The sequence below is a fragment of the Acanthochromis polyacanthus genome, chromosome 12 (assembly GCF_021347895.1).
Source record: "Acanthochromis polyacanthus isolate Apoly-LR-REF ecotype Palm Island chromosome 12, KAUST_Apoly_ChrSc, whole genome shotgun sequence".
Taxonomy (NCBI): Eukaryota; Metazoa; Chordata; class Actinopteri; family Pomacentridae; genus Acanthochromis; species Acanthochromis polyacanthus.
The window spans coordinates 12,798,909-12,825,123 of record NC_067124.1 but is presented as its reverse complement, the minus strand read 5'-3'; the positions used below and the strand labels follow the sequence as shown (position 1 = coordinate 12,825,123).

Below are 26,215 nucleotides of genomic sequence, written 5' to 3'. Positions count from 1 at the left end.
AATGCAAGACCTGCAGCCAGAAGAAGCTTGTGTCTTGGGTGTATTCATCTTTTGTTAATTATTGTATTAACATTATCAGTAATTTTAAAAAAAACCCATAACTTTACCAGCCATTTCAAGACTTTTAATCAGTGAAGGGTCGCATAAAGAAGCTAATTGTGCTGTGAATGTGTTCTTTGTATGGTAGACTTGACTGCATGAACAAGTAATAAAAATAAGTGACCTACAAACACACACACACACACACACACACACACACACACACACACACACACACACACACACACACACACACACACACACACACACACACACACACAGATTTTCTGTTCAAGACAAAGAAAAAAAAGGCATTGCGTCCCGTCAATCTAAATGATGATCTCTGTCAGTTGTCAGACTCCACCACTGGCTCGAACTGCATTTGTGCTAATATATTCACAATAAGGCGTTCGCAAAGCAGCTTTAACAAAAAATGAAAAGAGTTTTGAAGTGTTGAATGTTTAAATCCAAACTGGAAAAGTTTTAAGTAACTAGAAGAGCCTGAGGAAACGCTGCAATGTCAGTGTTGTCCTTAAGTAGCTTCTCTTGCTGCCCTGTCGGGTCATGTAAGGACATTTTGGCAGACAGCCTGACCGTGGAACCGAGCAGTTTACGGCTCAGTTCACACATTGTTTCACACGCAGTTCGTTTGTGGCCAAACCAAAGCTTAAATTCACCTCAAAACAGCACACTACGCTGCTAAAACATTGTGCATTTTTGTTAAGTTGCCCAAATTTTTCAGAGCACCCAGAGTCGCCGAGGAATGACGTCAGGACGTATCTCATTGAATGATGACGCCGTTTGATCATTAAAAAAATCAGCCGTTAAAAAATATCAGAGAATTGGGTCAGCATGCAGCACGGCACCCACAGTCCGGTGTGAATGTAGTCCCGGTGGGTTTGGGGTCGTAACTTTTACACCAAGACGCCGTTAAGATAACCTGCTCCAACGAGGGGAGAGATGTCCGGTGTTTCCAGCATCTGCAAACGAGAGCCGTAGCCGTTAGACCGGTCCGTCCGTCCGTCTGTCTGTCTGCCTCCCTCCGCTTTGGGGCTTTGGGAGACCCGCAAGCCCGAATAACGTTACCGCCGCTGCAGTCCAGTCCAGCCCGGCCAGGCTGAACGGTTAGCCGGTGTGACGGGGGACACATACCGCCAGACAACCTGAAGGCTCAAGGCTGCTCTGCCGAGACCCAGGAAATCAGTCCTCGCCTCGTCTCGACAGCCTGGTAGCAACACAGTGCACATTTCAGTAGTTCCAGTAAGTTTACCGCCAGACGTGATCAATAATCCAGACCGGCCCTGCTAACACCGGCTGAGTGGCCCTCAGGACTCACACGCTACATGCTGTGGGGCTAAATTAGGCGCCACGTCCTTGTGTAAAAATAATAATATTGCGATAACGTTTCTTTAATAATTAGCTAGCTCACACCTCCACGTTATTCAGCTGCTAACTGTTAAAGAGCTCGTGATGGCAGCACTTTGTGGTCGTTGTTGCTGCTGTTTAATGTGCCACTTTATGAGGAGTTGACACCTTGTTTTGTCTGAGAGGTGAATATTTGTTGTGTCACAGTGAATTAATAGTAGCACAAGACTGTAGCCATCAAATGAAACTAAATATTTGGTGTAACTATGCAATCTGTGCCATACAACTGAATGTAAATAGTGTCCTAGTGTTGCTCAAATTATGTTGCTACTAAGCCCCCCTGTTCCTCCCACTCTGTTCTTTGTGTAAATATTCCTTTGTTGAAATAGTACCTCTGTGATAAGTTGATTAAATTAGGGTTACTGTGTGAAAACACTTTGTGTCAGCAAAGTAGAGATGAGGAGCAATCGATACTGATTATTAGTAATCAAGGAGAAAGATGACCAATATTAAGAATTTATTTAAATTTGCAGTAAAGATACTTCATTTAAAAAATATTTTTTTTATTAATGTTTTGCATACATTTAACAAAGAGACATTTTTAATGTTTATCTTTCAGTGTAGATAGACTGTTACTCATAACATATAACCAATCAGTAGTAACCAGTCAGAGTGGTGACTACAGATAGAGCCAGAGCAGCACATTTTTAAATTATGTCATAGGAAATTAGTTTAAAAAAAAAACAAACAATAACGACACCAGTAATTGGATAAATACTAAATATCAGAGTGAAGAATTGGCCAAACCAAATGGGTTGTTCTCTAGTGTTGATTAACGTGGAAAAAGAGCTAAAAAACAAAATTTTGATCTGATTTATTTCAAATAATTTCGATTTCTTTTTTATTCCTTAACCCATTTAAGCCCACTGGCAACAATTATTTTATTTTTTATTCTCTAAAAGTGTTGTTTTGGCTTTCGACAGCAAGTTTTAAAATCAAAGAATAGGTTGTCTCCTCTAAATTGCATCAATGTCATCTAACTAGTGTCAATGGTCACATGACTAGGCCTCTTTACTTCCTGCCTGCACCGATGGAAGGAGATGTCTACCTCAAACTTATACAAGAAGAATTTATTTCAATACCTTAATTAACAGATATAACTGAGATATTTTGCACATAAATTTTTCAAAGGGTCTACTACTGATATATAATGAGAATTTTCCGCCTGCATGCATCTTTTGATCATGAAAAGAGTAAACGTAAGCATGGCAACATGTGTTGCCGCTAGCATAATACATAGTCCAATACATACATACATAGTCAATACATAGTCCATCCAACAAACCAGATTTTGTGACCTATGGAGGAACTGCAGCAGACAGAATGAAACAAACAAAAGCAGCAGACCCTGTTAATTTGTTCCTACTGATGGATCCTCTAACTCTAAGGGTGCTCACAAGATGATGCCATAAACAAAACAGCTGTCAGTTGCATAAAAGCATTATGTACACTCATTGCCTCGCCGTGATGCTAGCGTTCAGCAAATAGTCAATCTAAGCTGCTGTCACAATGTGAATTTATTTTATTTTTGTAAACTATGGTCAGTTCTTATTTTGTAAGATCAAATATTCCTAGCTCTTTGGTTATTAAACCATGTTATTAGTCTGTGAAATGCAGTGATTGGAATGTTGTCAATTTTAGTTCTCTTCAGTATGCATTACTATGGTATCTTTATGTATCTTATAAAGTTGTGAACACATTTGTAACTAATCCTAGTTACGATATATTACATTTATTAGTGTTATTCTTCCTTTTTTTTAAAAAAAAAATGTGTAAATAGGTCGGACTGAAGAATTTGTGTAAATTTAGACTGTGCGGTTTCCCACCGGCAACAATTGTTGCCGAGTATAAAACCTAAGTTTTCACGAACAAAGTCAACATGAATTGAAAAATTTAAAATACATGCGCTTATTTTGCAGGGAAAATTTGGGATGAAACGTGCTAAGCATCCAGAACATTTTCTTCTAAAGGCCTTAGAAAGCTCCTTAGATCCTGACGCAGTGAAACTATACACTTAAACTGGGAAGAGAACCCCGGATCCAAATGCCAGGTTGAAATAAACCAGGTTCCACGTGTCACTTTATAGGAGATTCTAGTCATTGGCACCTCATCTGGAACCCATGATTCTAATTTGATGGATTTAAAGGTGTGATAAGTGTAGCACTGTACTATTTTTTTCATGTAACTGTTCAGGCTTTTTTTTCTTGCAAAAGATGCACATTTTGCAAAATGCTTTGTTTTTAGTTTCTATTTTTAGGATATTGCTTTGAACTGCAGGCTGTTTCAGAGAGGATCTCATGTTTTGTTGTTCAGATATGTTGGAAAAAGTCGCCAGTTTCTGCACATATTTTTTTCACGTGGCTGTAAATAGGGATGCAACTAATAATATTAATTAGTGGTTCGTTTGTCATGTAATTGTGTGGTCTGTAGAATTAATGACATTGCTTGTCACAGCAAAGGAGCTCAAAGCGATGTCTTGAAAATGAGTCAGCCCTAAACTATTCATTATGCACTGATAGGAAGCAGAAATGAAACAATGAACTGACTGTCACTGATGTATTTACTGTGATTAAACTTATTGTTTACTGGAAGAATTTGAATAATATCTAAGCCTTTATGTTGCACCAATGTACATGTGCCCATGGGTTATGAGCAACTTTAAATATCTTTATAAAGTCTAGACAGTGTTATGGATGAAAAAAATGTAAAAATGATATCCTTACCCACAGTATTTTTTCATAAATTTAATATCCTGGTATACAATATTTATGTACAGGATATACAAAACTAAAAGGAACTAATTGTGCAGTTCTGTGTATTTTTATGTACTACCACTTTTTGAAAGTATGTTACGATTAGTTCAAATAATTTGTCAGTGATATACAAACCTTGTTTTTTTTTAATATAACCATTTTCATATGCTAATGAGCTATAAACTGACCTTTTGCTCCACTTGCTATTTCTTCACTTTTGCAGAAAAGTAAAAAAAAAAAGAAGCTCATTTAACCAGTAACTCGTCAGCACCAGAGGACATATTGTTTGTGACATTTGCCTAACTATTTTGTTCCTTCTGCCAGAAATGCATCATTAAAAGACCGAAGGACATGTGAGCATCGTCACCTACGATATGTGAGCCTCGACAGTTCTGCCACACATCTTCTTTACCAGAGCAGAAGTAAACCGAGTTTGGAGTGACCATGTCAAGCCGCCGGAAATCTACCACACCTTGCATGGTGCTGCCCTCTGATGTGGTGGAGCAGGAGGAGGTGGAGGAGAAAGCAGAAAAGACAAAGGAGGAAGAGGCAGGGGAGGATGAGGAGGGGAAGGTGAAGGAGGGAGCGGAGGAGGAGCCGACTGCAGATGAGCTGGGTCAGGCTGTAGTGGTTGTGCCGGCTCCACCAGAGTCAGGTAAGACCGTTTTTCACATTTTTCATTTTCAATGTGTGGATGGCAATGGCATTGTGCAATTCTGAATTATCATGCCTATAAAAAGTATTTGCGTGTTTTTAAGTTTTCTCCTTTTATTGCTTTTTAAGAATTTGGCTTTTTTTTTTGGCAAAATTTACAAAAATATATTCTTTAATGTAAAAATGAAAAAATATAGAAAGTAATGTCAATTAATTAGAAATAAAAAATGTAAAATAAGTGTTTATTCCTTTGATGTCACTATATAGTAGATTCACCGTTAGCAGCAGTTACAGCACTGAGCATTTGTGGTTAGGCCTTACTCAGCCTTGCACATCTGGACATTGCAATTTTACCCCGTTCTTGCTTGCAAAACAGCCTTAGACTGTGTTTGGTTGCATGGGGACTGTGAGTAAATAGCCCTTTTCCAATCCAGCTACAACTTCTCGGTTGGACTGAGGTTTGAGCTCCTACTCGGCTACTTAGCAACATTCACCTTCTTGTCATTAAATAATTTCCGTGTAGCTTTGGCTGTTTGCTTCATGTCATTGCCCTGCAATGACATGGAAATCTCAGTTCTCTTGTAGACTGCATCAGGTTGCTCTCCAGGATATACGTCTCTGCGTTCATTTTACCCTCTACCTTTTTTTTGGGTTCCACCCCACTTCCTCCTTATAGGGAATCCAAAGGCAACTCTGGATTGTTGGGTTTTTTGATCTTTGTTTGGAACTTGTATATGAAGGCAAACATTTTGCACCTGAAATACCTTCATACAAATCCTTCGCTTTGCCCGCCCAGCCAATCAGAGGTTTTTATTCCATCTGAGGTCATTTTACCGACTTCCGGGTGTGGAATTTCACGATGGAGAGAGTGTAGGCAGTTCTTGTTTTGGACGGCTGGTCTGCTCTAATCTCTATAATGCGCATTTCCCAATGACTCAAATAACATATCCATTCCTCTTAGTATATTGAAATCAAAGCCTACACTCTCTCCATCTGAAGTCGGTAAAGCAACCTCGGATGGAATAAAAACCTCTGATTGGCTGGGCGGGCAAAGCATCTCTCTGACTGGCCGAAAAGTCTGTCAATCTCAGAGCACAGAATTTATACACGGATCGGATCGTTTTGTAGTTTTGCACCAAATATCTCAGCGGGACCGGAAGTACGATTTCTGATTTGCACCTGTAGAAAACAGAGAATGTGTGACTCGTGGGGAGAATTCAAGTGGTTGTAAGTAGCAATTTGTGTTTGTGTGTTCGAGGACACAGCTATTTTCGTGGTAAATTATTTCACATACTTATTGTACAAGTTCACATTCAGATTTGCACATATTCAAATTCTCACCTCAACTTCACTTCGTACAATACAGGTGCACAAGTATGTTTTGCACTTAGTGTGCTGCAACAATAGGTGCAAAATGTGAGCTTGTCAGTGTTGAAATATGTGATGTGTAGAGAAGGATTTGTGTACCTGTAAATGTGATTTGTGCACCTGGAATTACGATTTTGTGAATGTGTATTTTTGTGTTGTATTTGTGGGAAGAAAAAAATCGACACATACAAGAAATTATTTTACAAGTACACAACTCATAGAGTGTTGGGAAATCAGATTTGCTGATACACATACAAATTCAATGTACACAACTACAAATTCAATGTTACAGGTGCTCAAACATTTTGCACCTGAAATACCTTCATACTTGTAAGGTCTTCACCTTACTGTATTCAGTGCTATGAGATGACATACGTTGTGAATTGCTGTTATATAAATAGAAATGAGTTGAATTGAATAAAGCTTTGACTGATGAACACCAGCAACAGTTGCTATATGTAAAATCTTTCCCATCTCAGCTGCTGAAGCTTGTAGCTCCTTCAGAGAAGTCATGGGTGTCTAGATGGTCTCCCTCACCCGTCTCTTTCTTGCATGCTCACTTAATGATGAATTGAATTGTACATCAAGGGATATTTAATGACTTGAAAATGTCCTTTTTTTCCATTTCCTGTCTTACACTTTTCAATAACCTTTTAGTGGAGTTGCTTGGACTGTTATTTTGTCTTCATGGTGTAGTTATCTCCAGGAGTACTGATTCACTTGGTGACTGGCCCTTCCAGACACAAATGTCTTTATACTAAAAATCACAAGACACATTCACTGCTCTCAGATGATCCCTAAATCACTAGCTGTATGACTTCTAGCACCAACCAGTTTTATCTGTGTTTAACTAGATGAGACATTTCAAAGAGGGTGAATAGTTATGTAAGCAGCTGCCCGGCAGCAGCAAGAAAGAATTAAAGACCATTATTATGTAGATATCTGTTTTTAACCTTTACTTTTTGAAGAGTCTTTTTTAAAAATAAATTCTTGGCAAAAAAAAGGCATATTAAATTGACCATGATTCAGTGTTTAAAAGCAATAAAATAGGAACACTTCCAAGTGAGTGACTACTTTCTATAAGCACTGTATATTTAAACTTCTCATGTCCACACATTCAGTGTCAACATACATTAACATTAATGATGTGGAAAATGTGTGCCACAATGAATGCTGTATTATTATTATTGTTATTATTATTATTATTGTCATTCTTATTACCACTATAGATGAACCCAGTGTCTCTACTGGAGACGACAGTGAAGCCATCAGTCCCTCACTGAAGCGCAGCGCTACAAATCCTCCAGAGGATCCGAGCAGCGACCAGCCAATCGAGGAGCAACAGAGTGATGCACCTGAGGAGGCAGGAGCTGACCCTGCAGCAGTTTCTGCTATCTCTCTCAGCAAGACACCGATCATGAGGATGAAGACCAAATCTGAACCCAAAAGGATCGCTGTGTCCTTGAAATCGGCTGATGAGGCAGCAGAGGGATTTGGAGTAGGTAGCGAGGGAGAGTTGGGAGGAGAGCAGGAGCCCATTGAAGCACCATTAGGGCCAATGACGCCTGTGGAGATGCTGCTGCACGACTCCATGAAGCTCAGTGGAGGAGGCTTGCTGGTTGGACCACCTGAACAGCAGAGGAAATCATCTATTTTAAACCCCACTGTTCTGCCTGCTGGTCTGGCACAGGTAGATTATTAAGTTTTTAGTACACTTTTTGCAGCAGCATAGACATACAGGCAAAAGGATACTATCTTTATCCCTATTAGTGGAAATTTATGCTGATGTTTTTAGACTCAGCAGCAGCAAAAGCTGCTGGGACATTTTTTTCAAAGGCTTACTGTAATGATATATGTCACCAGCAGCCCTGCAGCTGCTAAATATTCATCATTCAGGAACACATCAACTGTACAGTAGCTTGCCAAATACAACTTGGGCATGATTTCATGTTCTGCCACCATGTGGCATCAGCAATGTCGACATTTGTCATTTCGCTCGCTCTCTTTCTGTATTTCAGGTGCTTTCTGCCTTCCAGGCCCAGCAGAATACTGCAACAGCTCAGCCTCAGCTCCTGATTCCCCTCAGCAGCATCCCCTCCTACAGTGCAGCTATGGACACCAACCCTCTGCTGGGCACCACTTACAAGAAGTTTCCTTACCCGTCCATGGCTGAGATCAGCAGCCTGGCAGCACAGACGCAGTTCACAGAGGAGCAGATTAAGGTACATGATGAAAGTAGGCAGATTTTTTTGTGTAGATTGCTTAGGCTCATATATTTTCACCAGTTTATGTCAGCTTGTGTGCATGGCATCTTAAAAACCTACAAGTAGATGGGGCTGAAATTTTATGACCCAGTATTAGTCATACACAACATTGAATTTCAGGCCCATAACAGAAAACTAATAATTACCTGTTTGTTTTCAGTAGTAGTTAATAATCTGGTACTAATTATTGTATCAGTAACAAAATCAATAAGCATACCCTCAAATACTGTTGGACTAACTAATGGCATTTAATGGTTGTTTGTCAACTGGCCTTAATTTCCCACCATGTAGTGAGCTTTTCTGTTTTCCTTGTAATATTTAGTCGATTGAGCCAACCTGTCTCCGTCTTTCTGCATGGACTGTTTTTGTGACACGTGTCGTTTTGAGGCCTGACACGCTGTCTTTAATGACACACTGTATTTCATTTACTGTGTGTGATTCTGTCAGCCATATGTCATTGTTTTGTTATGCTCATGGTTTTGGTATCTACACACGGTTATATCTATCTATACAATCTAGACATCTACAAGCTGGCTTTTTTAGCAAAAGATTACAGTCACATGCCTTTGATCTGTGTCTAGGTGTGGTTCTCAGCCCAGCGACTGAAGCACGGTGTCAGCTGGACTCCAGAAGAAGTGGAGGAGGCCAGGAGGAAACAGTTTAACGGCACCGTGCACACAGTGCCTCAGACCATCACTGTAATACCTGCTCACCAACTCTCAGCTGCTGCTAACGGTCTGCAGTCTATTCTTCAGACCTGCCAGATAGTGGGCCAGCCTGGTCTCGTGTTCACACAGGTAAGGAAGAAAAGTATGCAGGGATCTCTGGCAGCTTGCTTCAAAAACTAGTTTAATTCACTAGTTACAATGGACAGTAAAGAGTGAATCTATGCTAAAATGAGTCCAAGAAAAACAGTTGCATGAATTTTTCAGTGACCATATTAACATGACCTCATTATTCCACATTGGAAATACATTAATTTAACCAGGTTGCTTATAGTCTGGATTCCAGCAACAATACATGATCTGCTGAGAAACAAGGTATGTAGTTTATTGTACACACACAAACTGTCTTCATGGCATTACACATTACTTTAAAGATGCATTGTGTCTTGGGAACTGAGGTCATGTACCAGATGAACAAAGAGTCAATATGTGACTGATTATCCTCCTCTTAATTAAAATAGTTTTGACTGAACTGGCCGTTTGTTGGTTTTGGTGTTTGGCCAAACTCAGATTTTACAAATAAGAGCTGAAGGGACATGAGTAACCTCAGCACAAAAGCACAAGTCCAGTGACATAAGTACAAGAAAACATGATAGCAGTTACAAATTTGAAATACAGTTTTGTTTAAAAAATAACATCCAGAATCACTTTTATAAACCAATACGTCTCTGTCTGTTTTGTGACCCTGTGCAGGTTGGACCAGGGGGGAACCTTCCAGTCACCAGTCCCATCACACTGACAGTGGCAGGGTTACCCAGTCAGTCCCAGAGCTCCAGCAGAGTTCCCTGTCAACCAACCCCAACAAACAGCGAGCTGAAACGGGGTACCACTGTCCAGCCTCCATCTCTGTCTCCACAGGTGAGAGCAACACTTAAAGCTCAGTTATGATCTCATGGCTGTCAGCAGACTAGTTTGTGATTTCTTTCTCATGGTTTCTCTTCAGGTTGTACAAATTGCACACATTGTACACTGTGATCGTTTTTTATCTTTCTCCTCACAGGTATTTGGTACTTCATTAATGTGTAACGTTTCCTTCTCTTTCTGTCTAAGGAGAACTCAGCCCTCAGCGCTGACACTTTTAATATGCGACCTAAGAAATCCAAAGAGCAGCTGGCAGAGCTGAAAGCCAGCTACCTGAAAAACCACTTTGTCACTGATGCTGAAATTGCCCGGTTGATGAAACTCACCAACTTGACAAAGGGAGAGATCAAAAAATGGTTCAGTGACACCCGGTACAACCAGCGCAACTCCAAGAACAGCCATGTCATTGTTTTCCATGATGGCGGGGGTAGAGGAGGGGGCAGCTGTAGCAGCACTGCGAGCACCACCATTGTTATTGACTCGAGTGACGATGTGACCCCCACATCTCCTCATCCTCCACGCACTCCACCTGTGAAGGAGAAGGAGACCCGGCCTAAAACATGGAACCCGTTCCCAGACTTTACTCTGCAGAAGTTTAAGGAGAAGACACCGGAGCAGCTGGTGGTGCTAGAGGAGAGTTTTGAGAAGAGCAGCACCCCATCAGATGAAGAAGTGAACCGCCTGAGGACAGAGACTAAACTGACACGGAGGGAGATTGACGCCTGGTTCACTGAGAGACGAAAAATGCCATCTGTCAGTACCTCCTCTCCAGATTCTTCTGAGGGAGGAAAAATGGAAACAGATGGAGCAAAAGCATTAGAAGGAGGAGGAGCAGGAGGAGCAACCTCTTCTTCTCCATCTGCTACATCATCTCGGAAGGGCAGTCAGACTCCTCCTGGGAGTCGCAGTAAGCAGCTGCCCGGCAGCAGCAAGAAAGACCTAAAAGACAAAAGTAAAAAGTCTCCGGAGCAGCTCCACATTCTGAAAAGTGCCTTTGTGCGGACCCAGTGGCCCACACCAGAGGAGTACGATCAGCTGGCAGAGGAGAGCGGTCTTCCTCGGCCCTACATCGTCAGCTGGTTCGGAGACTCTCGCTACTCCTGGAAGAACGGAAACCTGAAATGGTTCTTTCAGTACCAAAGTGGAAGCATCGAAGGACCAAATGGAGGAGGTGGTGGTAAAATGAGTGTCGGCCGTAAAAGACGTGGCAGAAATCGCGGTTGGGGACGATCTCGAACCAGGAAGCAGCCAAGGAGGTCGGCCTCCAGCGCAGATGTCGATAGGTCACCTCTGTCAAAGAAATTCAAGACTGGGAGGGAGATCCTGAAGGAGTACTACCTGAAGTACCAGTTCCTCAATGAGCAAGATCTGGATGAGCTTGTCACCAAGACCAACATGAGCTATGAACAGGTAATTAACATTTTTATTGTTCAGTTATTATTATTTATTTTGACACAGCCCTATACTCTGAAGCTTCATAGAACTAAGGTGATCATCTGTCCACATTACTGGCTGTATTCGATGATTTAAGACACTGCTCACTTGTTGAAGGCAGAAGGTGTCTTAAGCTTCAAACTGCTTGATTTTCAAAATTTTTGTTAATTTTTAAGTCCTCTTTTAGGTGATGTTTGATGCAATATGACTAAAGTTTTGCTTATAAAATAGGAGCATGAACATAAACAAAAATTCTTCTAAAACCAATTACAGTGAAATTATGATTCATGCAGTGTACCTGGCCAGAGCTTTTTCGTCATTGTTTCCCTCTGTATGCATAATATACTAATGTGTGCAAGTTTCTAATGTTCTGTTTTCCATATTTCCATATGTCCTCGGCTCTTTTCTTCTGCAGTGCATATTTTGTTAACCACACACCTACATATTGCTATTCTGATACAGACAACGAGGCATATGACATTTTTTAATCAACTGTCACTGTCTGATTTGAGGTTTTTCAGTGTTTAAGAGAACTACATGGGTCAAGGCTACATCCGTCAACTTTTTTCAACAAATTTCCATCCAATGACGTGTATTAGGGAAGGCTGATCACTGCACATTAAGCCTTGTTGAATACTAGGATTTATTTAATATTTTTGATAGGGATGTCCCGATCCGATCACATGATCGGAAATCGGGCCCGATCACGTGATTACAGACTCGATCGGGATCGGAAGTGACCTCCCGATTTGGACTCGGTTGGATATATATGTTTATTTTTTATTTAATTTCCTTTTTAAATGAGATGTATATAGATGAAAACAGGAATAGGCTCAAACCTGACAAGGTGGAAATGTTGGTTTTCATCAAGAAAAATATACATATTTTACTATATTAGAAAAGAATCGGATCGGGACTCGGAATCGGCAGATACTCAAAATGATAGGACTCGGACTCGGAGGCAAAAAAACCTGATCGGGACATCCCTAATTTTTGATATATAACAAAGCTTATAGACCAGAATTACAATTAGAGATATAAACAATGTCAGTTTAACTAGTAGGAATTATATTGCAACTAATCTTTTACCTGTTTTTATTCTGGATGTGTATAGTGTCATCCTGATTTGCCAAAGTAATATTTACAGATATCTGGAATTCACTTTGGATTGGTCTAAATAATAGTTGGATGTATCTCAAATATCATTATGACTACCTGAACTGTTGCGGATGATGCTGCTCATACGAGGCTTCCCATTGGTTACTGATCAGCAAAGCATGTGTCAGCAGAAGTAATGGTGGTTGTGCTGGTGGATGAGGCTTAATTTAAGGTATCTACAAAGGTCAGTATAGATATCTTGAACTACAATTGTGATTAGTCAAAATGAAACTATAGATACCAGAGATTTGAATTCCATGTAGTCGTATTTCAGTTGCAGATATGTGGAATTCACATTTATGATGCTTGTGTTGTACGTCGCTTTGGACAAAAGCGTCTGCTAAATGAAATTGTAGAATTGTAGAATTTTAGTGACAAACATATCTGAAATGACAGTTGTGGATGCCTGAAATGTTTTTTTTTTCACTAATAAGAATTAAATGACAGATATCTGCTATTAAATGTTAGAACACCTTACCTTATGTGTAAAAATCAGAGTGTTTGCAATTTCGTTGTACTTGTTGCAATGACAAATAAAGTTCTATTCTATTCTAAAAAATAGACACACAGTGCACGCAGCACAAACAGTTAACAGACCATGAAGACATATTCGGAGCATTTGACATTTCTCCATCTTAAACGGACCATGCAGTGCTACTTTAAAAACACCACGTTTTACTTGCAACGTTGTCTAAGCCTTTTCTCTCTAAATTAAATTTGCTTCATTAAACTTGGTTGGGCTGAAAATAACCACATTTTAGGATATTTAGTTCAAAAGATGTTCAAAATTGTTTCTAAAAACCTATAAAGTGTAATATATGTGTCTAACTCTACAATGTAAACTAGCTAGCTACACACAGTAAAGATTTTTGTCTCTGCCCAAAGGTCAGGGAGTGGTTTGCTGAGGTCCAGCGACGTTTGGACATGGGTTTGGATCCCTTCCTAGATGCGGCTGTTGGCAGGACGGATGGAGACGAAGGAGCTGAGGAGGATGAAGAGGAGTCACAGGGAGAGACGTCAGCGGCCACGGAGGAGCAGAGCGGGACAGGTATGGGAGATGAAGATGAAGGGGAAGACGATGAAGAGGATGATGGCGATGAAACAGACGACAGTGAGGTTTGGGAGCCGTCGCGTAGCGTCAGGAAGTCTTTGTCCGTTTCTGAAGACTAGTGATTGTGGGAAGTGAAACTTTACTGAATGTTACAAGAGAAGTACTGGATAGATCAATGCTGGAAGACAATTAGCTCAACCAAGTGTTTTATTGCCACTCTGCATGTGTAGTCATTTGCAACATTAATTCACTGTTTTTTCAAACTATTTCTGAAAATCATGAGCCTAACAGATGGACCATTAGCTTTAGTTCACTCTGTCTGCATTGTAAGTAGGGTTAAGTTAAGAATCAAAGCCTACAAATCTTCAGTGGCACATCAGACTTTGGTAAAACTTGTGGAGCGTGGTATTTCACCAAAAGGAACACCATGAAGTGCAATCTTCAAGCTGAGCTGATGATAAAAATTGAAAGAGTTACCCAAAAATACATCCCAACACATCCATTAACCATTCTTTACACGCTATTATATTGACTGCTGTAAATGACAGGTTGTAGGAGGAGATGACAGTTTTAATGTCCATCATGTTCCTCATTAAATTTGCACTCCTTGCTTGCTGAGTTGAAGCCAGTATGGAGATTAATTCCCACAGTGATGCCGCTTTTCCTTGAGAAAGAGTTTTTCTTAAGCTGTTATGAGCACAGGCCTGAATTCAAACTTCAGTCTCTAATGTTATGAATGTTTCACTCCTGGTCCCGAGCCAACAGCGCACACAGAACAAAAAGACTTCTCTGTTGTATTCAGAAAGGTGCTTTAAACGTATCACAGCTAGATGTCACTGCTGAGCAATGTCCCCAATGAAACCAGCACACATCTTTTTGTGGGGTTGATTTTACATGTTTTCTCAAGCACCTGTGAAGATCATCGCATGGACCAGCTGGCAAGAACTGATGTGGACATGAACTGTCTGAGATGAAGGCCTAATGTAACAGGAGAAGAAGTACCTTAATGCTGAATGAATGCCAATGCCGTGATGCTTTTAAAAAACACAGGATGTCTACTTAAGTCTTCCCTTTGTTCACTGTTTCATTAAGATAATAGATTTTTAAGTGAACACTTACAGATCTGAAGGGAAAGATTCCACAGAATGTGTTTAATATGCACTGCTATTAACGTTTTTGAATTCATGTTTCACTTGTTATAGAACACACTCTGTGTTATTCTGCCCTTTTTTAACGTGAGTTGTGTAGATTCAGACAGTCTGAGGCTGTAGTGCCAAAGTGAAAGTGTTATCTCCTGAGCAGTGTGCTGTAGTTTAATAACTGGCCGCTGTGAGGTGGACGTCTGGGTCCACACTAATATAACTAGAAAAAATTGCTGCAGTGTTTTACTCTTGGTGGGTCTCTGATGGATTGAAGCGGAGTTTCCCTCGAATCACGTAAGCACCAGCTGCAGATCCAGTGCGAATTTAGAGTAATTTAATCAGCAAGTTATCACCATGACAACTGCAATCAGCACCAAATCACCGACATGAGGCCTGTGAATCAGTCTGGGTCCCGACCTGTACTTTCAGAAACACTGTTAAACAGTATTTCAGATAATAAATGACTCCAGTCTGCACTAAAGAGAAAAACCTGAAGCACCTAAATCAAACCTTTTTTTTTTTTTTTTAGAAAAAATGCACTTTGTCCACTTGTGTTCATAGTGGACTGAATCTTGATTAGGCACCTTAATCTCATACTATACCATGAATGGCTCTGAGAGACCAAACCTGTTTTGTATGATTACAAACTGAACCAGTATTTTGCCTTTTTTTTATTCTTGGTGTGTTTTCACACTAGGAGGAATATGACCAGTGTGTCCACTTTTCTAATAATATATGTGTTTCATAGTTGGAAGTTTGTATGGCTCAAACAATCGAACAATCACCCTCCACTTTCTTTCACCAAATTGCACAATTTGAGCCTTTCTCCCTTTGAAAACTCATTTCTTATATTTGTTGTCATGTCTTGTATTATTGCTTTAAATTAATGGGGCTGTCTCACATCTGCCCCTTTTGCCCCTATCTGCCCCCATCTGATTCTTCCCCTCCAGTCCACTTTTGTAAAATGAGTGAATAGACTCATGATGTGCACTTCCGAAGGCATTTCTCTAAATGTTAGCAGTGTCATGTTAGTTCTCTGTCTCATTAACTTGTCTGCAGCACAAGCAGACACACTGACGGGGCTAAAGGGACATCTTCAAAAGACTGACAACCACTCAAAATATGAAAACATTCTTGGAAATGTTGCTTTCTCTCACGGAAGGAATTGTTGTGATGAAGAACCAGCACATCATTCCCTCTGTGGTGGGAAGTCTATCAAATACTGCTCCTTCTTCTGTTTCTTCACACTTTACTGCATTAAGATGACAGGACAATAGACTGAACCCTGTCTCGACTACTGTTCTTCACTGCTAGGGGAGAGACTCTGATGAAGCTTTGCAGGTAAACCTATGTGCCTACATGGCTCGTACACCTGTTTGAACAGAATTTCACCAATTCTCGACTTTTGAAATCAGAAACCTTTAGCTGATTCTTAAGGAAGGCTTGTTCAAACGGAGTTGTGATGCATGACCGAGCGCTGCTTTCTGCTGACGCTAAAAGATGCCTAGATACTCTGAAGTTGACATTGGAAACTTCCGTTGTAAGTCCTTAAACGGATACCTTGTGGTTCTAAAAATGAAGTGTATTTTGTCACCAGGCACTTGTCACACGAGATGCTGGCACCTTTAGCTTCCCAAAAGACATTTAATGGACATTTTGAAACGAATATTGGCTGTTAGCTGTAAGCGAAACCTTTATCCATTCTGTTGTAATGTGACAAGTGCCTGGCCATGAAAATAAGTTCACAGTGTTAAGGTACACTTTTGTCTAATACTGCATGCAATAACAAGACAGACAACAGCTCATTTTGTACATAAAATATTTTGGCTTGGTATACTTGGCTCAATGGAAGCCTAATCTGTGCTAAACTGCTTGTGTAGCTTTAATAATACCTGTTACTTTTTATTGCCAAGTTGACTGCAACTATGGACCTGTTTTCTTTTAAAACCTTTTCAAATCATTGACTAAGTCTAGCTACTGACAGCTTGGAGGGGCCTGCTTTAATTATTGAGCTCCAAGCTGAGCAACATTTTAAAGGAGTCCTTTGCTTGGAACTAAGTTATCACCCCAAGTGCACTCATTCTGTGCCCTTTTATACGCAGTCGATTCTTGGTGTTTTGCATGTCCGTGACTGGCTTTGTTTAGTCCACAGCTTAGGCTTCAACCTGCCCCAGGTATCCAGCCCACAGTCTTTTACAGTGTGCTCTTTCTTTGCTATAGTCAGAGAGTCTGTTTTGAATGGTTTTATATGTTTCTATCTACAAAAAAAACAAACTGTTATTACAGCTCTATCCAGACATCAGTGGATTGCTTGTTAACAAGACAGACTCATACAATATGTACAATAGAATAGTGTTTTTGAAATAGAATCAGTCTTAGAGTTCAGTCAGTGTTGCCCAAGTGGCTTTTTGGTACTTTGGTTGCAAAAATATAGAATCGTAACTCAATGGAACAGGCATGCACGTAGCTAAAGAAATTCTTTTTGGTTTGTTTGTGATATAATGTGTCCCAGTGTTAGACTTTAAATAGGTCTGAACTGGTGTGTAAAGACAATTTAAATGAAACTAAATCATTACTTCGAATCACAGTTTCTAAAAGGGTGCTGCACAGAGTCTTCAAGTGAAGTTTATTGCACTGATCAGACTATGAAAGCACAGTTTATTGTCTTAGCTCTGTAGCATAGATTTTATATAAAAGATGGATGTAGTTGTAAAGCTTCGAGTTTGGCATTTAGCTGTCACCATCTTGATTATTCTAAAAAAAAAAAAATACAAGCAAGATCAGATTGGGGAACTTCAGGACACTATGCATGGTGATACATAGCAATCACAAGGTAGCTGTATTCTAAAACATACCTGCTCTTTCATCTATTTTACTCAAAATATAACCATAATTTACAAAATGAACACCATGTCTTCAGAAAGTCTTGAAACTACAGGTTCAGTCCATAAACTTTGTATGAAACTGTTCACTGAGGTAACAAATGAAAGAAGAAGTCCAGTCATTTTCTCACGGACTTCTGTATAATCAGGCTTCTTGTTGCCACCACATGAGTCTCCCCCTGCTGGAACTCAAAAAAATGCAGGTTTTTGGGACTTCCGCTCAAGACTCCATCTTTTATATACAGTCTGTCCTCTGGAAAGAGCTTTCTAAGTTAATAACAAACAGATAACATCCAGGTCATGTCATTTTCTTTCTATTTTTGTGCTACTGTAACCAAATTCGGCCATCTTGACCATGAAATCTCATCAACTGAATGAATATCAATAGAGGAAACAATCAGCTGGGCTCTATACAGCATGCCCTATATTCATTTATTTTCCACAGGTCTGTTGAGGTGCCATGTCTGTTCACTGAGGTGCGATTTTATATTCAACACTCATGTATCCCAGTTAACCTTGTGCAGTAGAGCTAACATTGTGATCTGAGTAGTTTACCTGCTGTTGTATTATGCTCATATGTCATATCTGTATCCTTCGCTATACTCCTGCTATAGTCCTCACTCGTTTTCTGTATTTAGACAGGTAGTCGGTTGAATGTTTCTTACAGCAATCAGAGATTCAGATGTTTTCACTATACAGCCGCCAGCTTTTTGGTAGAAAAAAATGAAATAAAAAGTACACCTTGTCAGAATTGTAACATAATGTATGTATGAACAGAAATGTTTTTTTTAAACTCATTTTCAGTGGAATTTTCACTTTGTTTTTTCTGATCTAATTTTTACCTGCTGACAGTTTTTACCCCAAATTACTGCTTTTAATGAGCATGATTTGCTTTGAATTCTAAACTGAGCTTTATTTCTGCTTCAGTATAACATTGTCAGAGCTGTTTTACTGAATCATGACAGTGATTTTCTCAGCTCTTGTGTTAAATTAAAGTTGGTTCCATAGACACAGGAAAGAAATACAATGATCTAACTGTATACTCTGCCTTAATAAATGTGGTAAAGCCATTTTAAAATATCACACCTGGCTTGAGAGCCTTTTTTAAATAAGCTGTGATCTCAGTCCTATACAAATCTACTTAACCTGGTACGCATTACCCAGATTAACAAGTAGATTGACTTCTGGGAATGAAACTGACTTACTTGAGGTTTCATTCATGAATCAAACATCTCATCAAAACAGTCAAATTGGTATTATTCTGTGTCTACGAAACTGACAATCTACTCTACATCTAAAGTGTGTTAAAAACTGAGAGTATCTGTCACAACCTTTGATTAATTGTGGTATGTATGTGTGATCACTTCTGCAGTATTGCTTTAGAAAGCTAAAAAAAAAATGTTTGTGGCCCCTGCAATCCTCAGCTTGTAGCTTCCAGCTGTAAGACTGACAATTTGTGCAATGTTAATTTAAAGTCCCAGCTGTTATTGAGGCTTTGGCTTGATTTCTAGCTTGATTTAGAAAAGATTTATATTTTATACTTGTTTGAGGACGAGACCCAATAAATTTTGATCAAAAGAAGTGCACTTGTGAGAAGCATTTTGAGTGTTTTGCTTTTAAATAAATACAACAAAACCGCCTGGGCTAAATGTGGGGGTACACATGTTAATTCTTAGGTTCTTACTTCGACACAAGTCCTGACATTTTATTTCTTCAGAATTTGTTACTACTAAATAATATTAATTAAATTAAAGATGCAGTGTCAGTTGTTGAAAATGCATACTGTGGACGTACATTTTTTTTCTTACAGTTGATGAAAAGTCTACACCCTGAAATATCACCGAAATACTACATACTTTATTTAGATGCAGGCAGAATAGCGTTTCATGCATAATACGAAGGAAAGGCAGAAGGAGAGGGGCTTTTACTACTGATACCACCACTGAGTTTAATCAGGAGAACTAGTGTTGGTGTATTTTATTGTTGGCAGTTTTGAGGATTTAGGTACAAATTCAAATGTGATCTGTAGTGATTTTTGCAGACCATCTAAATTCAGTCAGGTGACACTGCTGCATCTTCTCTTCCACCATAAAGATGCTGTGCTGTTCATGTCTTTGGTTGGTAAGTGGATCATCTGAGTATGATTTGATTAATGTGCACTATAGAACACACGGCAGGTACACACAATCTGATACATAAAATAGTTCTGTTTTACTGTGAACTGTTCCACTACACAGTGGAGCACAAGTCATTTTATTACTTATAAGGAGGATTTGACTCAAGGTGAAGTATTGAATGATGATTTGCTTTCTGCTCATTTACCAACTTTTGACATATTAAAGTGTACAACAGAAAGTACAACCCTAGGTAATATCAATTCAGTGTCAAAAGACTCAACACTTATGACCTTATAGTAATTTGATTGCATCTAAATAGCAATACATAGTGGTAAGACATTTGTTTTTGATTAAATTATTATTCAGTTATCTTAATTAAAAAAGAATTTTTCTTTATAAAAAAGATACTGTGTGCAACTTAATCTTGAAAACTTCCTTGGCATGGAGGATGCCAGATTAGTGTGTATTAGTGTGTGTGTGTGTGTGTGTGTGTGTGTGTGTGTGTGTGTGTGTGTGTGTGTGTGTGTGTGTTCTTGTACTTGCTACAATGTGAGGGCCATTTTCTGCATTTAATTATCAAAGTGAGGGCATTTTTACAAAGTGAGGACATTTTGGCCGGTCCTCACTCTGAAACAGCCATGTTTGAGGGTGAAGACTTGTTTTTAGAGAACAGGTATGAATTGAGGTTTGGTTAGGGTAAGGATTAAGTTTAGGCAATCAGTTGTGATGGTTAAGGTTAGGGTAAGGCTCTAGGAAATGCATTACGCCTATGGATGTCCTCACTAAGATAGAAGTACAAACGTGTGTGTGTGTGTGTGTATATATATATATATATATATATATATATATATATATACACACAGTCTATGGCTATGACCAGTTTATGTGTCAAACATGCTGGACAATATCTGAGCTTAAATTTATTTTGACCAAAGAATGCTGTCCCAATACTTATTAAGCTCTTTCTATATTCTTTAGCAAAGTTTAATCTTGCATTTTAGTGTCAAAGAGCAGCAAAGTAGTTTTTATTTCTATGCTCACTTTATGCAACAGCTCTTCGTCTGTCGGAACCTTTCTCCCCGGAACTCTAGTGACTGCACTTTGTATTCGACGTGTAGTTAACAGTGACGGATTCAGTGACCACGCGGGTGTAAACAAACAAGTGCAGTTGAGTTTCTATGATTATTCAGACACTCTAACTTGTCTAAACTGGTGAATTAAAGATATTTTTGGTTCCGTATGGAGATATTCGGCAGCACGTTTGACGACTCCGTGTTTTCGGAGGCCAGAGACCGGGTGTGTGTGTCTCTGTCCGCTTATAACGCCAAATTGTGTGAACCTGAGGTAAGAAGCTCTGAGTTGGAGAAATTTAACTAGAAAATGCTGCAAGATCATCAGTGTTGGAGGTTCCAAGGCGGTTAAAAGCTGAACAGAAACAAATGGGGTTAACATGAGCCAGCTCGCTAAAGAACAAAATAGCATAAACAAGATGCTATGCTAAGGATGGTAAAACTGTAAAATGGCTGTTTCTATAGCAACAATGTGCATAAAACCACCTAAAAGTCAAATTTATTCAGAATTCTACCATCAGTAGATAATTGCATTATTTTAAAGCTGACAAGTCGAATATTTCCCTTCTGAACTATCAAATAGCAACATCTTCAAACGACTGTGTTGAAATGATGGATTCCAAACTCAGTGCAATTAAAATGACACAAAGCTGTTATCACTGAAACAAAACGGGTGAATCCCAAGTAGTTTTGGAGTTGTGGATTGTTTCCATATTTGTGTTGGCATCATAGCTCCACGTGGAAAAGAACTGCTACAGGACTGGAAAAAATCAGATTAGGAGATTTCACAAACATGGAAAAGGATGCAGTGAGATTATCACACACCTACAAATAAGTCCAGCCACAGCAGTAAGCAAGAGATATAAAATGAGCTGTAGTACCACTAATCAGAGCTGCAGTGGTTGCCTTACTAAAATGATAAGGAGTTTAATGGATACTGGGAGCACATTCTTTGCACAATAAAAGTCATGGTATGTCTCCATTTGTTGTGAAGTTGTAATCTTTTCTCCTCTTGTGTCTCTCTGCAGTGGTTTTGTGACAGTGCTGCTCTCGATACTGATGATTCTTTGGAGAAGCAGAAAGTCTACAAGTTTAGAGGTGACCTGGCCGTGAGACAAGGAAACTACAAGGTAACTGAAGTCATTCAGCTCCTCTCTAGCTTTGCATATTTAGTAAAGACAGTTGTCTAATATTACTAACAAACCACCTGTAAACATTCAAGTGACATAGCAACCCCTGACAGCAGTGTTGGATTAGAGTCCTCACTGACAGGCTGCCAGGTAGAATGTAGACTGCTGAAGGCTATGAACCGAGAGTTTCCACTTGTCTGCCTGATAATTCCATCTATTTTCTGTCGGCTGCTGCAGACAAACCGGGTTTTAAGCCACCTGATGAGCCATGCAACTGAACAGAAATGTCTGCACTTCCATTTATTTCATGTATTTAAAAGACTATAATGAACAACATAGCAGCAATAGTTTCAAACAACATCATGAAGGATGTCTGAAAAACATTCTACCATATCACACTAAAACTCCTCATGAGATCAGACTGAATTATTCAAATATCAAATAGATCTGCTACAACATTACAACCATTACCTAAAAATACATGTGTACGTTCAGTACTTTTAAAATAATGATACCAGTAGAAGCTGTTTAAGCTAAATTAAATACTATGTTTGCTCCTGACACATGCTAGACGTCTTCCTGCTACTATTTGTGCTACTTTTAACTGCTGACTTTAAGATGTGCAATGATTAAATGTTGTGGTGTGTGGTTCAGAAAGCCCTAGATGCGTACAGCAGCTGCCTGCAGTGGATCGCTGACAACAACCTCACCATCAGACGAGATGTACTGGAGGGAATGGCCCGATGCTGCACCAAACTGGGTCAGAGAGACAGAGCAGTGGAGCTGGCAGATTTACTGGTAATTATTTTCCTTAAGTGCTGAGCAGTGACTCATATCAGTGATTGTAACTGGAATAACCTGCAGCCTTTATATATTGCTTGGTGTTGAAGAGAAAAGTTTTTACATTGATTGCTGTTTGCTTGATTAAATAAATGTGTTATTTTCAACTTTCATTAAATACTATTTGTATCAACAACTATTGGTATATCATAAGATTATTCTAATACTCTCCACTTCATAGCTAGTCAACTTACTATCTTATCTACCCTTCAACCATCAGTTACACAAATATGTTTTGTCTAATGTAAGATGAAATATAGAGTATAGCATAGACTTAAAAAAACAACAAAACATTCATTCTTACTTTTTAGGCGGCTGCTGGTTTTCATTATCAGTATGTTAGTTATCTGGAGGTTTTTTTTAAGACAAAGGCCAACTTGCTGGTTACAGCTTTTCTTTTAATATTCAGTTTAGCTTTACGAACTCATGTTGTTGAATGTGCAGACTTATTTGCATTTCATAGTAAACTAAAATGACCACAAGGCTCCAAACTTAGAACATGACCAGACTTCAGTAGTAATATCTGCATGACCTCTCTACAGAGCAAAGAAGCCTCCAACACTTGTCACCTGACCGGCCTCCTGCTGCTTAAGGTAGCCATTAGTCACAACACACACACACACACACACACACACACACACACACACACACACACACACACACACACACACACACACACACACACACACACAATTTCCCCCCTTTTTGGAAATATAATACCATTATTGAAATGAAATGAAATTTCTCCTAAAGGTCAGCATCTACCAGCATTTTGGAGCCGTCAGATCAACGATGTTGTCTCTGCAGCAGCTGTGCAGCCTGCTGCCCTTCAACCCCTGGCACTGGTTCAGTCTGGGACAGACTTGTTTGCAGCTGCTGGACAGCGACAGAGCCACAGGTACAAATAGCTTTAACTTTGTTAACAGTTAACAGTATTATAAATGATTTGCCCTCATGTGCTTCACTGTGTTTACTGTTTAATAGGATCCTGCATCTCCAAGAGTTGTGAATCAGCAGAAAAGCAGGAGGACGGAGATTCTGAGGAGCAACAGGAGGCAGCAGAGCTCAATGAGGACAGAATCTGGCTCAAAGCCTGTACCTGTTTCATCAGAACAAGGTACTGCATGTGACTGTAACCCCTGAGTTAACATGATGTCTGTCACATGCACACAGCAAACACAGGGGACAGTTTGTAGGATGAGAAAGATGTGCTAAGAAATTTACAACATTAAAGTGGCTCATTTTATTTGAAAAGCTAGTCCACAGGTCGAAAGTTCAGCCATATAAGCAACAAGGGAAACAATATTACATCAGACTAATGACAGAAAACAAATGTGGTGACGAGATAATCTGTGTTGCCAGTGTTTTCATTTAATATGTTGCCATCCATCCATCGCTAAGTCCTCATTAGGGTCGTGGGGGGCTGGAGTCTATTCCAGTTGACTTTGGGTGAAGACAGAGGACACCCTGGACAGGTCACCAGTCTGTTTCAGGGCTACACTTAGAGAAAAAAAGCACACTCACAATCAGTTTAGAATAATCAATTAACCTCAGCGTGTTTTTGGACTGGGCTGCACAGTGGATTGGTGGTTAGCACTTTTGTTTTGCAGCTAGAAGATCCCTGGTTTGCATCCCGGCCTTCCCAGGATCTTTCTGCATGGAGTTTGCATGTTCTCCCTGTACATGCGTGGGTTTTCTCTGGGTTCCTCCGACAGCCCAAAAACATGCTGAAGTTAATTGGTAACTTTAAATTGTCTCTAAGTGTGAAAGTTTGTCTCTATGTGTAGCCCTGTGACAGACTGGTGACCTGTCCAGGCTGTCCCCTGTGTCCTAATGAGGATTGAGCGGTGTATAGATAATGGATTGATGTTTTTGGACTGTGGGAGGAAGCCGGAGAACTTGGTGAAAACCCAAGCGCGCACAGGGAGAACATGCAAACTCCATGCAGAAAGATCCCGGGAAGGCCGGGATGCGAACCAGGGATCTTCTTGCTGCAAGGCTGTGCAGCCTCTAAAATGTTAATATGTTTAATATAGTATGTATTTTTTATTGAAAGTGTAAGTCCAACTATCTCGATGCCTTCCTGTCTCTTCTGCCTCCCAAAGACTCCTGTTGAGAATCCTTCGGCAGCAGCAGTCCTCTTTTGTGTTGCAGCGCAGCGAAAACGCTCTACAGATGACAGAAGAGGCGTTGCAGCGGCTAAACCCCAAAGAAGCAACGCTGCAGGCTGTTACTGAGGTGAGAATCTTGTTTTGTGCAGACATGCAAAGTCAGCCTTGAAAGTTTAGCAAAGTTTAAGTGGACCAGTAAAATCTTTTCTCTGTCTTCGACCTCCCAGGTGATGTCAGAGGATCTGATCCCAGAGAAGATGAGGGAGGACTACCAGGACGGGGAGAGTCTGACCAGTGTGTGTCTGCAGAGCTTCAGAGAACGGTGGTGGAACAAGATCTTGCTGACAGCAGTGTTAGAGACTGATGGATGGCAGCACAGCACAAAGTCATGAAGCTCCACTATCTGAATGGTAACACATGCTGAAGATGTTTCAAACAAATGCTAACTTATAATGCTTCAAATCTTTAACAAAAGCACAATATTCACGTTCGTAAGCATTTTTTTCATTTGCTGCTTCACATGATTGAGAAACGGACACAGTGAATGTAGTTTTTGTTCATCTGAATATATCCACCACTCCTTAATGTGGAAAATAACGTGTTTGTTCTGCAAGTGACACATTTTTTAGCGTTTACAAAAAAATGGAACTTATGCCTTAACATGCTCATAAAACAAAATGTTGATATTTTATTATGAATAAAAATACTAAAAACAAATCACAGCAACTTCTATTGCAGCACACAGGTAATGCTGAAGGTCTAATCTAGTAAAAAAAAAAAATCATTTTTATTGTGTTTTGTTGTTATAAAGTTGGAGGCGTTATTTCAGGATCTGCTCCTCAAATGTCCACCGTAACAGAAACCATGTCAGGTGTTCTTACAGGTGATGCGTGTTGATTGTAAATGAGCCGACAGTAAGAAAAGCCTTAAGCACACCTGATAAACAGATAAACAGGTGTTGTCACTTAACTGTCTGATTAGTCCTCCTCTCCCAGGACAGTGGAGTTGTGTTGTGTGTAATTTATCCTATTCCAGTTCTGACAACACATAATTCATCTCCACTCTGCAGCAACCTGAGCACAAGTTTAATTAGCTAATGACTGAAAACACCTGTGGGTGAGCAGCAGAAATCCCCTGGAATGTTCTGCTGGAATATCTGTTTAAACCTCATTTCCTGATCACATTTTACAG

General features: G+C 39.7%; 2 protein-coding genes across 2 annotated transcripts; both read left to right on the top strand.

Moving 5' to 3' along the window:
* The first annotated feature begins 807 nt into the window (after window positions 1-807).
* On the top strand, window positions 808-19,337 carry LOC110948246 (zinc fingers and homeoboxes protein 1). Its single transcript, XM_022189692.2, has 8 exons — window positions 808-1,299; window positions 4,542-4,872; window positions 7,469-7,929; window positions 8,258-8,461; window positions 9,085-9,300; window positions 9,922-10,086; window positions 10,279-11,499; window positions 13,567-19,337. The coding sequence occupies exons 2-8, from the start codon at window positions 4,662-4,664 to the stop codon at window positions 13,849-13,851; spliced, it is 2,763 nt and encodes a 920-aa protein (XP_022045384.1). The 5' UTR covers window positions 808-1,299; window positions 4,542-4,661; the 3' UTR covers window positions 13,852-19,337.
* Window positions 19,338-20,980: 1,643 nt separating this feature from the next.
* zgc:101716 (uncharacterized protein LOC492784 homolog) lies at window positions 20,981-25,741 on the top strand. Its single transcript, XM_022189689.2, has 8 exons — window positions 20,981-21,217; window positions 21,972-22,073; window positions 22,728-22,871; window positions 23,456-23,506; window positions 23,667-23,811; window positions 23,898-24,030; window positions 25,019-25,151; window positions 25,252-25,741. The coding sequence occupies exons 1-8, from the start codon at window positions 21,113-21,115 to the stop codon at window positions 25,414-25,416; spliced, it is 978 nt and encodes a 325-aa protein (XP_022045381.2). The 5' UTR covers window positions 20,981-21,112; the 3' UTR covers window positions 25,417-25,741.
* Window positions 25,742-26,215: the final 474 nt, after the last annotated feature.

Excerpts from the sequence above, each read along its gene's own strand:
- zgc:101716 (XM_022189689.2), top strand. The coding sequence starts at position 21,113 with ATGGAGATATTCGGCAGCACGTTTGACGACTCCGTGTTTTCGGAGGCC. Across the intron at positions 23,507-23,666 it reads CCGGCCTCCTGCTGCTTAAG|GTCAGCATCTACCAGCATTT; the intron begins GTAGCCATTAGT and ends TTTCTCCTAAAG. Across the intron at positions 25,152-25,251 it reads CGCTGCAGGCTGTTACTGAG|GTGATGTCAGAGGATCTGAT; the intron begins GTGAGAATCTTG and ends TCGACCTCCCAG.
- LOC110948246 (XM_022189692.2), top strand. The coding sequence starts at position 4,662 with ATGTCAAGCCGCCGGAAATCTACCACACCTTGCATGGTGCTGCCCTCT. Across the intron at positions 7,930-8,257 it reads TGCCTGCTGGTCTGGCACAG|GTGCTTTCTGCCTTCCAGGC; the intron begins GTAGATTATTAA and ends TCTGTATTTCAG. Across the intron at positions 10,087-10,278 it reads CTCCATCTCTGTCTCCACAG|GAGAACTCAGCCCTCAGCGC; the intron begins GTGAGAGCAACA and ends TTTCTGTCTAAG.